The sequence below is a fragment of the Aegilops tauschii genome, chromosome 2 (assembly GCF_002575655.3).
Source record: "Aegilops tauschii subsp. strangulata cultivar AL8/78 chromosome 2, Aet v6.0, whole genome shotgun sequence".
Classification (NCBI taxonomy): domain Eukaryota; kingdom Viridiplantae; phylum Streptophyta; class Magnoliopsida; order Poales; family Poaceae; genus Aegilops; species Aegilops tauschii.
This window is the reverse complement of record NC_053036.3, coordinates 522,611,693-522,626,225: the sequence shown is the minus strand read 5'-3', so window position 1 is coordinate 522,626,225 and position 14,533 is coordinate 522,611,693. Positions and strand designations below refer to the sequence as shown.

Below are 14,533 nucleotides of genomic sequence, written 5' to 3'. Positions count from 1 at the left end.
TTTATCAGAAAAACAATAATCAATATATGAATGTCGGTTGGACGCAAACCGACCAATACCAAATAAAATTACATTGTAAAACGTACTAGCCTTCTTCTTCTTCTTCTGATTATACGCCAGCTGTCACAGGTTGAAAAAATTACACCCAATTATATAAAAAAAGGGCGCCTGCAAATGCTTTCGTCATATCATGCTTTAAAAACAACAATAGCCACTCATCCCCTTGGGATGAGATTTAGAAGTCACCGAAGAAGCATCGGTTGAAGCGTCACCCCATGCAAAACAAGCTTGCAATCCATCACCATAGGTCCAAACGGTTGAAAAAATCAAACCGTACCGCAAAACAATACAGAAAAAATGTCGAAGTCATCACGTCAATGGTCTGTCAAATTGCTCCCCTCGAAGGACACATCAACTGCCAAGACATGAAGAGAGCCAACAGATCTGGGGACACAAACTCTCACGGGCTCTTTCCGATGCCAGGTCAGATATCTTTGAGGTAGGAAAATACCTTATTCCAACATGCCATCATCGCCACCATCTCGTCAATGTCACCGCCACTCCTCTTGCCGCGCCAGATGGGGAAGATGGGGGGGGGGGGGGGGCATGCGGCGGTGTGAGGGAGAAATATGGCGGCGGCGTGAGGGAGAAACTTGGCGGCGGCGGCTAGGGTTGAGAGAGAGGCTCCGTTCAAATGACATTGTGTGAGTTGCTCCGCCCAATTTCATTTGAATTCGAGATTTCAGAAGCGGCCCCTCTTCAGATTTAGAAGAAGAAGAGAGAAGCGAGCTAACTTTAATGCGGGTCCCACCTCCAATCTGCGAAAATTGAATCGCTCTCTCCGCCTCCCCTTCGTCCGCTTTGCTCGCATCCGCTCCCACGCACTCCTAGCTCCCCATGGCGGGGGGCTCGCCGTCGCCGAGCCAAGCCGGAGCAACGCCCAACCGCCTAAAGCGCAAGGCCTCTGCATCTTCCGCCGTCGCCTCCTCCTCCACCTCCTTAGGGGCGGACGAGGCGGCGGACGAGGGGGACATTGAGGAGCTGGAGAGGGAGGTGGCCGATCTGGGCCGCCGGATACTCGAGCACCGCCGTGACGCCGCCGCCCGCTTCATAGACGCCACAGTATCGCGCCTCGTCGCCCTCCGCCCGCCCGCCTGCGTAGGTATGCGCGCTTCCGGCCTTGCTCCGGTACTAGGGTTTCCGGTTAATTCGTCCCCGTTTGGGGATTTGTATTTGCCCGTCGATAGGTAGTGTTTGAAGTATACATAGAAAAATGCCCCCGTTTGTGATTTACTGCTAGTCAGGGCTTGGGGATATGGAGACATGGGTAAAAGCGAGCATTTTGGATCTAAGTTGACACTTTGAGCTGGTAAGGTGAAGGGATTTGTTTCTGCTTGCAAAAAATTACAGCAAATAATCAGAGGAATCATTGATTTCTAGTCTAGGTAAGTTATAACAGAGGGAGGGATTTGTTTCTGTTTGCACAATTTTTCCTCAAATAATCAGAGGAACGTTGATTTCTAGTCTAGTAAGTTATTTGATTGCCACTTGTAGTTGACAATATTTGCTAAGGCTCAGTTTTGTGCTTGCTAAGCTGCGTTGTGTTGTGCGGAACTAACTTTATAATCAGTTGTGGAAATATAACCATGAAAACAGAGAGAAGCTTTGTTAGCCAAACAGTATAACAGGCATACTTTTGTTAGGCAAACATGATCATCATAATCGACTGCAGCGTGAAACAGAACCTAGAAATTCATGCCTATTTCTTCATATGGTAATCTCAACTTATTTCAGTTAAGAAACAAAATGTTTGCAATTTATCACTTGACCTTACAGGATGTGTTGTGTTTGCTGAGTGAAAGGGAATTATGTTAAGTTTGAGATATATTATGTGTAAGAAAACATGTTGCATGGTTATTTTATAAGGCGTGATCTGGTAGAGTGAATCCTGATTGGATGTATTGTAGTTTTAGCTGGGTTTGTTATCTGGTCGGCAATTGCTGAGAATTGTTTGCCTAATTGCTTAACTGTAACCCAGAATTATTTGCCCTTTCAAATGCCAAAGCTAAAAAAGCGGACCGCTATTTTTTTCGCCCTCTTTTCTCCTTTGCAAATTCAACTAAATATGTATGTCGTCTCATCAGAACTCAGAAGTCAGCCCCTACTAATTTCGCTGTTATTTACTCGAAAAATACCTGACTACGAGCTCAGCCTGTCACTTTAAGTTTTCCCTAGATTAAACATCAATTGTCATGGCATGAATAAAGGGCAAACATATAATAACGCAGTGACAATTTTACAAAAAATTGGTAGTACACCAAGACTGACATCAGTATTGATATTGCAGAAGTTCCAAGTGAATCACAACCTGCCGCTGGGGGCTCGCACGCCGAAGCTGAACAAAATATAAGTGAAAAGCTAAAGATGTTCAAATCTAAGACCGAGGCAAATATCGTGGCAATTCCCAAGGTACTGGACAAAATGAACAAATGTATTGCTCGGATGGAGAAGGTTCAGCAATTGAATGTGAATATACATCCTGCTTTCCAAAGAAAACGGTAGCAGTGGTGTTGTGGTTTTGCTTTATCCATTACGCGTGGGGCTGCTTGCTCACTCAGCAAATGTACCATTTGTAACATGTTGGTGTTGAAATGGCCTGATTCAGTTAGTACTTAGGCGGGATCTGTTACTGACAAAGCATCGATATTTACACTATGGATGTACCCACTCTGTCTCAAAATGTAAGACACGTGTCAAAAAATGTCTTACATTTTGAGACAGAGGGGATAACATTTTGTCCAGATGTATTTAATCAGTGTGTTTGTGTGTATGGCTGTTTTTGTCACTTCTCCAGGCTGCGTACTCTTTGGTAACTTGTTTCTGAACATTATATGTGAAAGACAAGGCGGTACAGGTTCCTGTTTTGTAACCCGTGGTTCTAATATGTTAATGTGTGATAGGCTAGCATTGCCTACTGATTGTGAAGCCTGTGTATGCATCAGACAAAGTATAGGATAGTGTTACATTGTCAATAGTTTTGCCATTTTAACAGAAGCATGGAAGAGGCGCAATATATTTAACTAATTCGCATTAGGCCCAAGACTATAATTAAGCGTGGAACAAATAAAACTTTGAATTTGAGGTACATTTGTCTACATTCATGTGCCGCATGTTGGATGGCAATTGCAATCCACATATTAAGAGGAAAACCTGAATGTGAATCAGCATGCAAGGATACAATCATTCACACTAAGCATGTGTGCCAAATTCAAGCCGTAAGCTGTACTCCTATACATAAATCTCACAGCTGTCTCGGTGTACTATAAGATAAAAGAAAATATTAAAGTACGGGCACGGCTCTTCTGCACATCTCAAAGCTTAGGCCTTGGGGTTTGCCCAGGTGTCTTGGCCCTCCTAATCAACGCCTCTTGGGTCAGCGACACGATGAGCTGACAATTTACAGAATTTATTTTAGATGAGAAAAATAGTACTCCCTCCGATCCAAAAAGAGTGACATGGCTTTATAGTTCAGTTTTAGCTTAGAACACACTTTTTTTTTTTTGGATCGGAGGGAGTAAGCAGCATCACAGTCGAAGCTTTAAAAGAATGAAATGAATGTGCATACCTCTCCTTGCCGGTTGAACATACGTCCGGTGACGAATCCCCTACCACCGTGTGCGGATGGGCTGTCGATCTGTGTTCATGAAGGGAAGATGACATTGAGATGAGAGCCTCTTGAACAAATTTTATTTCTATCATGATCAATTGAAGATACAAGCCAATAGCTTACCACATATAACAACCAGTCATCAGCTTTCACAGGCTTGTGGAACCACATCCTGCAAAACATTAACAGGCAACAGAAAAGAGACCATTTATTGGTGGGACGAATGTGGCAAATTGAAAATCCCGATAATGACTGTAAACCCTTGAAACATACGAGTGATCAAGACTGAGAGAGTATGTCTTCAAACCCCTCTTCCGGTGCGGATTTAGGCTGACGCCTGAATATAGTAGATCCGAAGCATATGCTACAACACATCTGTAATACCATAGAATAATGTCATCAGCATACCCAGCTGTTTAACATATGACCAATGTACAGCGATAAATGGCCAACCTATGCAGAGCTGGATCATCCGAAAGTTTTCCTCTAGCTCTAAACCAATAATGCAGGCTGAAAAGAATCAGATGCATTACTGAATCAGAAAAACATATATTGCAATACAATCTATCTAAAAATAATTAGTCTGGAGAATCTATACTGAAGCTTAGAATTTCTATCTAAAAAGATCCGTGAGCCACAAAGAAACAAATGATTAGTGAATCTCAGGGCCGCAAAAAAATTTCATCGCAAACTTACCTTGGTTCATGTTGAGATTTAGAATCTTGGCAGAACCTCATTTCAATGGGCCAAGGTACAAACTTTTTCTTGGCAGCTGAGTTCCTATATTGCCTGCAGATTACTGAACTGTCAGGACTCAGGACTATCACAGCATGTGATAAAGAGATGAACGTACTGTCAAATCCATATGACAACTGAAGCTTAAGAAGTATATAATTATAATATTCTAAATGAATCTTATGGGTTTCAGCTCTAGCCTACCCCAACTTGTTGTTATTGCTGTTATTCCAAATGTGTCGTCAAACTAGTGCCATTGCCAGAATGGGGGATCCACTTGAAAACTAATAAACACATAAACAATCATGCTTTTCTAAGATGTTGCGTCTTAAGGTGAATATTTTAAAGTTAAAACAGTTAGTTTAGCCAATTAACAAAACATATGATTCGTAGTCAAGAAAATTTACATCGGAAACCGTGGATCAGTGAGTCTTCTTTCCCGTATCTCCTCCATATTCAGGAGCTGCATTTGATTACTTATTAGTTCCAAGACTATTTCCCCAAGGGCATCAGAGGAAAGTGATAAAAACCCTTGCCTGTTCTGGAGGAGGAACGTCAGGCATGATTGCAGCCTGATGCTCAAACCCTAATTCTTCCTTCTGCAAAAGAACCAAAACAGAAGTTAGACACCCTTTCTTCTTTGTCTAGTAGATTAATTTAGTGGGGCTGATCCTCCAATGTATCGCCTAGTAGTATCATTTCGCTAGTTGTACTCCTGGACAAATTTATTACTTCACTTTAATATATAAATGCTGATTGAAGAATTGAATTGATCTATTGGCAGCGGATAGAGCAAAACAACTCTGGGTTTAAAATTTAAGAACTTAAAACTTTGTATAGTATGTCTGTTCATGCTTGATTTGATTATCATGGAAAGCTCTTAGGAGCATATGAACCTAGTATTGAGATAGTGAACGCAATTCTCTGTTCAGTCTGGCACTCCTTTTTTTCATTTCTTGTGCAGAAGAGTTTGGACAGATGATATAGTTTAAGGGGTTAAACACTAAAATAAACGAAGGAACAACTATTTGACACAACATTTTGGAAGCTACTAGTACAAAACTGTCGTTTGAGCTACTATCTAATATGTTCTCCACATGAACAGGGTACACGCTTCCCCTGGTTATATCACTGGGAGTGTTAAAAATAACTAAAACTTGCCTAACAATTCTGCTATAATTATTTATACAACTTTAAGGATAATCACCTGGAAAGAAACAATTAAAGTGAACATAACAAGGCCTTTCTGCTTTGCCTCCACTTTTCTGGTGGCAAAGCTGGTTCCATCACGCTCCCGATGTACTTGATATATTATTGGCACTATAGCAGAGGACATAACAAAGACAGATATAAGCATGGTTTTGTTTGAACAAAAGGATAGTGCATTAACAATCAAAACTTAAAAAGATAATTACAGTACAGGGCATTAATACGAGTACAGTACTGATAATTATAGGCCAGACATTAGTTTCTGCTTGCCCCCTGTTATGGACAAAATGAACACAAAGTTCAAAATATTCTTACTATTATTGTCTCCTGCTATTAGAAAAATTGCATGCAGACTATGCACAAGTTTCAGGCAATCGACAGTCTTGGATGCTGCTGCTAGTGCCTGCATGAAGGTTAAGACATAGTGAAAACCATTGGCAATGATGTGCAAAGCTTTTATTCTACCCCCTCTATAGTGAAAACTAGTCAGTTTTATAGTAAATGTTTTTCCTCTTGTATGGGAGTGTAGGGAGTGAGTTATGATGACCACTGGCCAAGCAGTGCTTTTTAACCAAACACAAATAATTGAATCAGAATAAGGTTAATACAGTGTCAAATACTGAGTAGTTTTACTGCCTGTGTTATGTTCTAAAACCATTCTGTCTTTCTGCTGAACTGCTCCCTAAGTGAGCTGATGTATGAACTGGCGGTTTCATTTTATAATGGAACCAGGGAGAGCCCTCCCTGTTAGTCTAAAAAAACTGACTAGTTTCCATTTGATATCTTGAGTGAACGTCATTTAAATAACAGAAAAGCTGAGACTTACCTGGGTTCCAAGTATTGTATTAAAAAATCTACAGTTAACAGCAACCACGACAAAGAAGATTTCAATTTGATATTGTTCCGAGTTCAAAACTTCAAATAAAAATATAAAGAGTTGCTAGAAAATCTATAATCACCAAGCGAGTTCACAAAGGTGAATTCTGGATCTTCTGGTCTTAATTCAAATGAATTCGTACAGGCATTCAAAAGGAAGCTTTATGTGAAGTTCTTTGATAACTTAATTTCATTGAAGAAGCTAATTAGCAATAAGGTTGATAATACATTATGAAAGAAAATACCAAAAGGATAAACATCACCAACAACAATGCAACAGAGCTGTCTTGAAGAAAGTTGATTGCATTATTCAAACATAAAATGTATATCTGTTACTGAACTGTTGCTTGTGGAGATACTCATACATGTGAACTATATGTTTCTAAAAGTTGAGGGAATTCAGAAGCATGCTTAAGAAGCTTCCTTTTAGCATTGACTCGGTGATTCACATATCCGTACTTAAATATAGGAACTAGGATATCCCTCTACAGCATAGAAATGAGGCGGTCAAATACATGCAGCTGGCAGATATAGATGACAGCAACTAAGAGAGTGGTTGAAACATGCCTGCGCAATCAATTGTCCTCCAAAAACTTGATTAAAAGTTGGAGCTTCTGGCAAAGTAAATCCACGAAAGATATCAACCTACAAAATAGATAAGAATTAAGGTAAGCAAGATCAGCAAGTAAGCTGTAAATTATTATGATGGCATGCTTGTCTCTTTAACTTGTAGACCATGAGATGCAAAACTTAAACTGCCAAATTTGCCCTTGTATTTCTTTCTTTTAGGAAATATCAATAAAATCCAATGGCCACCGATGATATTAAATCAAAGTTAGCAGACATAGCATAAATGTTACAATTTAAGCAATTAGTATGTCTGATCATCATTCCTCCAGTACAGTGAGCAAACTGAGACATGATACATACTGCCTTGACAAAATAGAAATATCATAGATACAAACATACATCTATCTAGACTTACCTCTAATTTCTCTAAATGTAAAATTTGTTCCATCAATGAATGGCTTTCAGGTGTTTCTTCTGCATTCCAAATTGTCTTGGTTTGCAGCAGATGTCCATATTGACTTGGCAATACAAAGCAGGACAGCTGCAATACATGAATAACAATAAGCTAAAGCCAACTATTGGATTTGGAAAAGCTATCAGCTAATATCATTGCAAATGGAAATCCTAAAGCTAATAAAATGTCAAGTTAGAAAACAGAATATGGAAAATTATACCTTTGTCACCGCAATAACATTTACTTGATGTACAGAACTATTGGTCCCTATAAAACAATACAAAGCATTAGGAGTTATCCAAAAAAATACATGAAATACAAACTGTTAGTCTTTTCAAGCAAAATATGGACATACATGATGAAAATAGATACAGTCCGTAACAAAACTAAAATCATGTATAGAGATGTCTTACCGTAACCAAAGTAGTCATACTTATTTAAGACATAGTCTGGACGGTTTGCTTCTTCTGTGTTTGCAGGAGCAGAAACTTCAGCCTGCAAGAAAATGAGAATGTCTTTCACATTAAACAATTTTTTGATAGAGCAATACTTTGTTGGCTGCTGAGATGGGAATTTTACTCTGAAGGTCTGGAACTATAAAACTCAGGTTTAGTCCTTCCCCCAGAGCATGAATGCAAATAACCAACGATATAGAAATTGAACATCACTCTTTTCTTTGCATGATTTCCCAGCAACTTAGAAAGAAAATAGTTCTTGTAACAAATTATGTTTCATCATTTTGAGAAATCGCAAAAAAACCTCGCTTCTCGATGCATTGATGACAGATAGGAAAAAGTTATTTACAAGCCTACGGGTAGGCCAACAAATGATCTTCTATCTGTAACGCAGAAAACGAAGCACCCAGCCCATCCAAATTTGCTGATATAAGTATTGCATTTTCAGGTAGTAATCAGGACCTCTCATAGTGAACAGCAGCATTATAATGAAGTCTGCCATTCTGTCAAAGAAAGGTGTCTCCGTGAATAAGTGAAGCAAGAACTAGCCTAACCAATACCTGCCCATCCAATATGATGCAAAGGCCATCTACGGGTTCACCTTCACGGGCAACATAATCACCAGGTTCTGCAAAATACCACCATGAAAACAAAATGCATAAATCAACTTGACCCCACACCACAATCAGTGAATACAAAATCACCACCACTCCAGGTAAGCGCATACACTGAAGAGTCAAGGGGTAGACAACATCTAGTTAATAGGTACGCACTGAAATGCAGCGCCCAGTTTTTTAGCAGCCTAATTTGCATGCGGTTGCTCCTGATGGTTAAAATTTTCTATTTATGCAGATCGCAACGCCAGTACAGAATCATGAGATGCATACAGAATCATGTGCGCGATTTGAAGTACAGTGAACTACTCCTACAAATCATGGGAGTCACATCAGACATCACTCACTGACACAGAGAGCATCCTTCAGTAATTCAGTAGGCTGACAGTAGAGAGTACTCTGAACTGACCCAAGCCAGATTTAGGCTGCGCTCGCCTGACTAGGCAAACCCGGTGGGCCGAGCGATCGATCTAGGGCGCCACAGCACAAGGACGGGGGACGGCGCGCGCGACTCACCGTAGTGCTTGACCTGGACGGCCTCGGCGATCCTGCGGATGGAGGAGCCGGGGAGGCACTGCAGGAGCGGCACCTGGCCCAGGAACTCCGTCACTGCACACCAACGGGAATCGTCCCCAGAATTAGCCACGGTCGCTCCCAAATCCGGCAGGCTCGCCGCTGCCTTACCTTGTTCCCGGTCCATCGGCGGAGGCGTCGGCGGGGCGGGAGGGGAGCAGCAGCAGCACCGGGGCAGCGAGGCAGCTGCGCGTCGGAAGGCGGACGATAAATAAAATCTCTAATTTAAAAGCGATTGGGATTTGGCAGGGTCGGGAACTTGTGGGGAGGACGAGGCGAGAGGAACGTATACCTGCTCGGGTTTTTTATTTGTTTTTTCCACACGTGTGAGGTGTGGACGCGCGGGTCCGCGTGACGGGGCTGGAGTCGCTGGAGGCCTCTCTCAGTGGCGCGTGGGCCAGAGTATGTGGGGTAGCCGAGATGTCGACGACAAACGGTTGCCCACGCTGACCCGAATTGATGATGGGGGAATCGTTAAGCATGTGCGCTTTACTGGAATGCTTTATCTCGTCGGGCATCTCCTCAACCGTTCGATGCTCCTATAATCACACTACGCCAACGGCAATCCTAAATTTTCTCCCGTATCCGTTCACGAATAGTGAGATCAGTCCATGGATACAGATGCAGAAGGCCTTCATTCAATGTTGTCTTTATACATTTGGACAACAAATACGGATAATTGAACGAAATACGTTCAAACCGAATGGATTTTATTCAAGTTCGGATATAATTTACATAAACGGACGATATTTCGACCGTTTAACTAAAAACTCACCGGCCGAACAGTTGGACCGGTCAAGCCACAACCACCCGATACATACTTTCCCAACCATCGGATTACTTCATTTCAAAAGTCAAAACGCACAGGAAACAAGGAAAAAAAGGCATTATGCGGATATGCCAGATCCCGAGGCTCGCCGGCCGCCCGCGCTTCTCCTCGTCTTCCCGTGCTTGCTTGCCACCCTTGCCACCGCGCCCGTCACCCGCGCTCGCCTGCCGCTCGCCCGTCGCTCGTGCACGGCACTTGCCTCGGCTGCCTCCGCTTGCCATGGTCGCAACTCACACACAGGAGGGTCCAGCGCGCTGTCATTCATGGTTGCAGCGTCCCCATGACCCCGTCTCCGGCTCGCCGCCCCCGTCTCCGGCTCGCTGCTGTTGTTAACTTGTACCGCCATGTCTAGCAAAAAAAGCAACAAAAACCTCAAGTGCTGGGTTGAAGCAAAAAGATTTGCCGGTTCCAACAAAAATAAATGATGGTTCCAGCAAAAATCTCAGCAGTAGAAAAGCTTCAGTAGTCGATTTGTAGCAAATAAATTAGTTAGTTCCAGCAAAAATAAACGCCGGTTCGAACAAAAAATCATGCCGCTTCAAACAAATGTTTGCTGGTTCTAGCAATTTACATGACGTCGTGATGCGTGTCATATAAATGGATGTAGCAATTGAGAACATTGGTTGTAGCAAAAACTCAAACGGTGGTAGCAAAAAAAGTGATGCACTGGTTCCACCAAAAAAACATGGTAGCACAAAAATTGACTGGTTCCAGCAAAACCAAAGATGGTGGTAGCAAAAATGTACACTGGTTGTACCAAAAGCAAATGACATGGTAGCAAAAATTTGGGTTGGTTCCATCAAAAAACGAACATGGTAGTAGCAAAAAAATTGATTTGTTCCAACAAAAACTGAAGATAGTGGTAGCAAAATTGTACACTGGCTGTACCAAAAAGCAAATGACAAGGCAGCAAAAACTTGGGTTGGTTCCATCAAAAAACAAACATGATGGTAGCAAAATCTTACACTAGTTCCAGCAAAAGGCAAGGACGTTGGTAGCAAAAACTGGGGCTGCTTCCAAGAAAAGAAAGGCCGGATCTCCATCACTTGTCGTCGTGGTTGCAATGCTCCAACGCCGGCCGCCGCGGCTCTCCATCACTTGTCGCCGCCATCGGCAGCGCTGGTGGGGATTGGTTGGCAGCACTAGTCACTGGTGGGGAGTGAGGGGGCGGGGTGGGGGCAGCCACGGTGGGGAGGCGCGGTGGCCATGGCTGGCGGCACGGCCAGTCGCCGGTGGGGGAGGCGCGATGGCCATGGCTGGCGGCACAGCCAGTTGCCGGTGGGGGAGGCGCGAGCATCTACAGAGAGAAAGAAAAGGGGAAGAGCGGAGGTTGCGATGTAAACGAGATGCGCTATGAGCGGTTGGCGTTGTTCCTGAAGAGATAAGATAACGTGGGAGGTGGTCGTTCGGTGGTGGGCCTACTTGCAGAGGAAGCGAGTCACAGAGCGAGTGGTGCGACCGGCCCAATGATTCGGCCGGCGCACCGTGGGGAAACGTTTCCCATATAAAAAACATTAAACTCTATATCGGACGACCACCTCGTAAGCGTGACCGCTCTGTCCTGCCGCATGGCCGTTGGCGTCCATGTCGTCGTCTTTGTCATCCCTCCAACGGCGCAAGGATGTTGAAGGGCCGCGACAACCATGTCCGGCGGCTGTCTGACGCTCACGCGGGGCTTAAATAGACGCGGCCAGGCCAGGCGGAGGGGCGGCCAGCCCGCTTCAATGCGTGCAGCGGCCGGAGTTGGTTTCTCGAGACGCGACATCAGGCGACGACACCCGAGAGGTCGCGTCCGTCTGCGCCGCCTTCCCGTCTGGTCAATCGCAAGCATCAATGTCGGCCGCTGCATGCTCTGGGCTGGCATGAAATGCGGCACGGCAAGCGGCGCCGCACGTGGGATGGAAAGCGCGGGAGGGGCGGGTGGGGGGTTTGGGTGGGCCAGGGCGGTCAGACGCGGGCTTAGGAGCGGTCCTGACGTACGCAAAGCCCCCAAGCTTGTTTTCCGGTTTTGCGGGTGAAAACACGTCCGGATCTCTCGACGGACCGATACAGATCCACGTTGGATGACTTTCACGGTCTGGACAGCGTGGTCCAAACGTATGCAGGCGGTTTGAGTTGAGATGCCCTTACTCCCTCCGTAATAAACGAACTACATGCAGAGTAAAATAAATAATTATATACTCTAAAATATGTCTATATACAACCGTATGTTATTTATATTGAAATCTCTAAAAAAGCTTATATTTAGAAACGGCGGGAGTACTTTGTTATTAGGCATTATGTGAGCAATCAAAGGCTAGGAGAGAGAGGGAGTGATTAGAACTACAATTAGGCAGATTATGCTCAACTGTTGTTGCACTGGCATTTGCATTCAGAGTACTATGTACTTTTTTTAACACCAATGTTGCTCATTTGTTAGTTAGGGAGGCTTTGCCTCAACCAGGCATTTGGATTGAGGACCCTCCCAATTTTATTATTTTAGTGCTCATTGAATTCTTATACTATTATTTTTCTTGTGCAAAGGAGTCGGATCTATTATAAATATTCACTAGAAGTATAAACCAACTCAAACATAAAAAATAAATACATTAAGGACCCCGGACCACCAAACGACAACTACCGTTGTCACCACTCACATGCCAGAGCTATCCCGGCGATGACCAAAACCCTAACCAACCTACTCGCTGAAGCCGAGACATCAAGATGCCCTTCCGTCATCGGGCGCTGGAGTGGTTGGGAGAGGGAAGGCTAATCCACGGACTGATAATTAATACATGTTTTTCGCGAATACGCTAAGGATGCGTATCTTTCCATTGATAGAAGGAGAGTGTTTACAACATGGGATTAGGACGACACACTATGCCATGTACACAAGAGAAAGGCATGGAAGTGGACGTCGAGCAAACAGACAGGATTGCTCATCCCCAAGAATATCCTAATCTAGCGCTCTGGGATGATGTTGGTAATCGCGGCGGCGCCGGCCTGGGCCCAGAGGCGCGCTTCGTCTTTGATGGTGGAGCACAGGTGGGAGACAGAGGGTCGGTCCCCATCAAAGGTGCAGCTGTTCCGGTGCTTCCAGATCCACCAAGCGGTGAGGATGATGAGGGAGGATAGGCCTTTACGTGTGGCAGCGGGCGCGAGAGCGCAAGAAGAAGCCCACCAAGCAATGAAGTCGGTGTCTCCGGTCGGCGGATCTGTAGGAGAACGAGCCCAAGCAAGTATACCATACCACACCTGGCGGGAGAAGGAGCAGCCAGCCAACAGGTGTTGCATCGTTTCATCCTCCTGATCACAGAGGGCACAAGCGGGCTCATGGGATAGGCCGTGTCTCGCGAGACGCTCGGCCGTCCAGCACCTATCTTGAAGAGTGAGCCAGATGAAGAACTTGACGCGAAGAGGTGCCCAAGATTTCCACGTGAGCTTCCAGTGTGGTTCCTCGCAGGCACCAAGAGGGCCTGGTAGCAAGAGCTGGCAGAGTAGGTGCCCGAAGAAGTCTAGCGCCATCGGATGGTGTCCGGAGAGTCGGTAAGCTGAAAGTGCCGAATCGCCCGCCATAGCTGCACGTATTGCACCATGGCTTCCGGGCCGAGAGCACCGTGGATGTCTTGCACCCAAGAGCGCTGGGAGAGACCATCCCGGACCGTGCGAATCTTTCATCGTCTCTTCGGGATCAATTGGAAGAGTTGAGGAGCGATCTCGGCCACCGATCGACCGTCAATCCAGTGGTCGGTCCAGAACTTGCACTTGTCGCCACTGCCAACGCTCCAGGTGGTAGAGGCGCGAAAGATGGCGCTGACATTGGCATCATGCGGGATATGCAAGTGGCTCCAGGGGCGCGAGGGATCGGTGCGCTGAAGCCAGAGCCAGCGAGTACGGAGGGCGATGCCCGCACGCTGAAGGTCACAGATGCCAAGCCCGCCAAGATGGAGAGGCCGGCAAACCCGCTGCCAGTTGACCATACATTGTCCACCATTGGCCTCCTTGCATCCGGCCTAGAGAAAACCACGGATGATGCGATTGACCTTTTTGAGAATGGTCTGGTTGAAGGCGATGGCCGTGAGGAAGTGAGTAGGGATGGCACATAGGATGTGACGAACAAGAGCCAGCCGGTCGCCGCGAGAGAGCATGGAGGCGCGCCATGTAGAGAGTTTTCGCTCGAGCTTGTACACGATGGGCAGCAAGCTGGATGAAGTCGGCTTGCGGATGGAAAGAGGCAGGCCCAGGTACTGCACAGGGAACTGCGTCATGGGGCAGTGCATTTCATCGGCGATGAGGGCCGCATGCTCATCAGTGCACAAGATCGGAGTGGAGGAGCATTTGGCGAAATTAGTCCGCAGGCCGGACGCGACGCCGAAAACACGCAGGATCTCCCGGATAGCCGTCATGTCGTGGTGATCGGGGTGGCAGAAGATGACGACGTCATCCGCATAGAGCGAGGTGCTAGAACTGGCATGCCTGGGCGTGAGGCGTTGGAGTAGCCCGAGATCAACCGCACGAAGAAGCATGGAGTTGAGGACGTCGATGACGATGGTGAATAGCATAGGTGAGACA

The 14,533-nt window shown here is 45.2% G+C and overlaps 2 protein-coding genes across 3 annotated transcripts; one reads left to right on the top strand and one right to left on the bottom strand.

The window, feature by feature from the left end:
• Positions 1–803: 803 nt before the first annotated feature.
• On the top strand, positions 804–2,830 carry LOC109761357 (uncharacterized). The gene is made up of 2 exons (XM_020320173.3): positions 804–1,162; positions 2,348–2,830. The coding sequence occupies exons 1-2, from the start codon at positions 898–900 to the stop codon at positions 2,560–2,562; spliced, it is 480 nt and encodes a 159-aa protein (XP_020175762.1). The 5' UTR covers positions 804–897; the 3' UTR covers positions 2,563–2,830.
• A 278-nt stretch (positions 2,831–3,108) lies between these two features.
• Positions 3,109–9,430, bottom strand: LOC109761356 (acyl-CoA hydrolase 2). Of its 2 annotated transcripts, XM_020320172.4 has the most exons (17): positions 9,265–9,430; positions 9,097–9,189; positions 8,527–8,594; positions 7,925–8,006; positions 7,732–7,778; positions 7,473–7,598; positions 7,055–7,132; positions 5,927–6,014; positions 5,610–5,722; positions 4,939–5,001; positions 4,810–4,865; positions 4,364–4,456; positions 4,121–4,177; positions 3,941–4,042; positions 3,791–3,839; positions 3,626–3,694; positions 3,109–3,449 (listed from the first exon to the last, which is right to left on the bottom strand). In XM_020320172.4, exons 1-17 carry the CDS (start codon positions 9,278–9,280, stop codon positions 3,372–3,374), a joined length of 1,278 nt encoding a protein of 425 aa, XP_020175761.1. In that variant the 5' UTR covers positions 9,281–9,430; the 3' UTR covers positions 3,109–3,371. The 2 variants fall into 2 exon arrangements, with proteins under 2 accessions (XP_020175761.1, XP_020175760.1); XM_020320171.4 differs by having other exon boundaries at positions 9,097–9,402.
• Between the last annotated feature and the right edge of the window lie 5,103 nt (positions 9,431–14,533).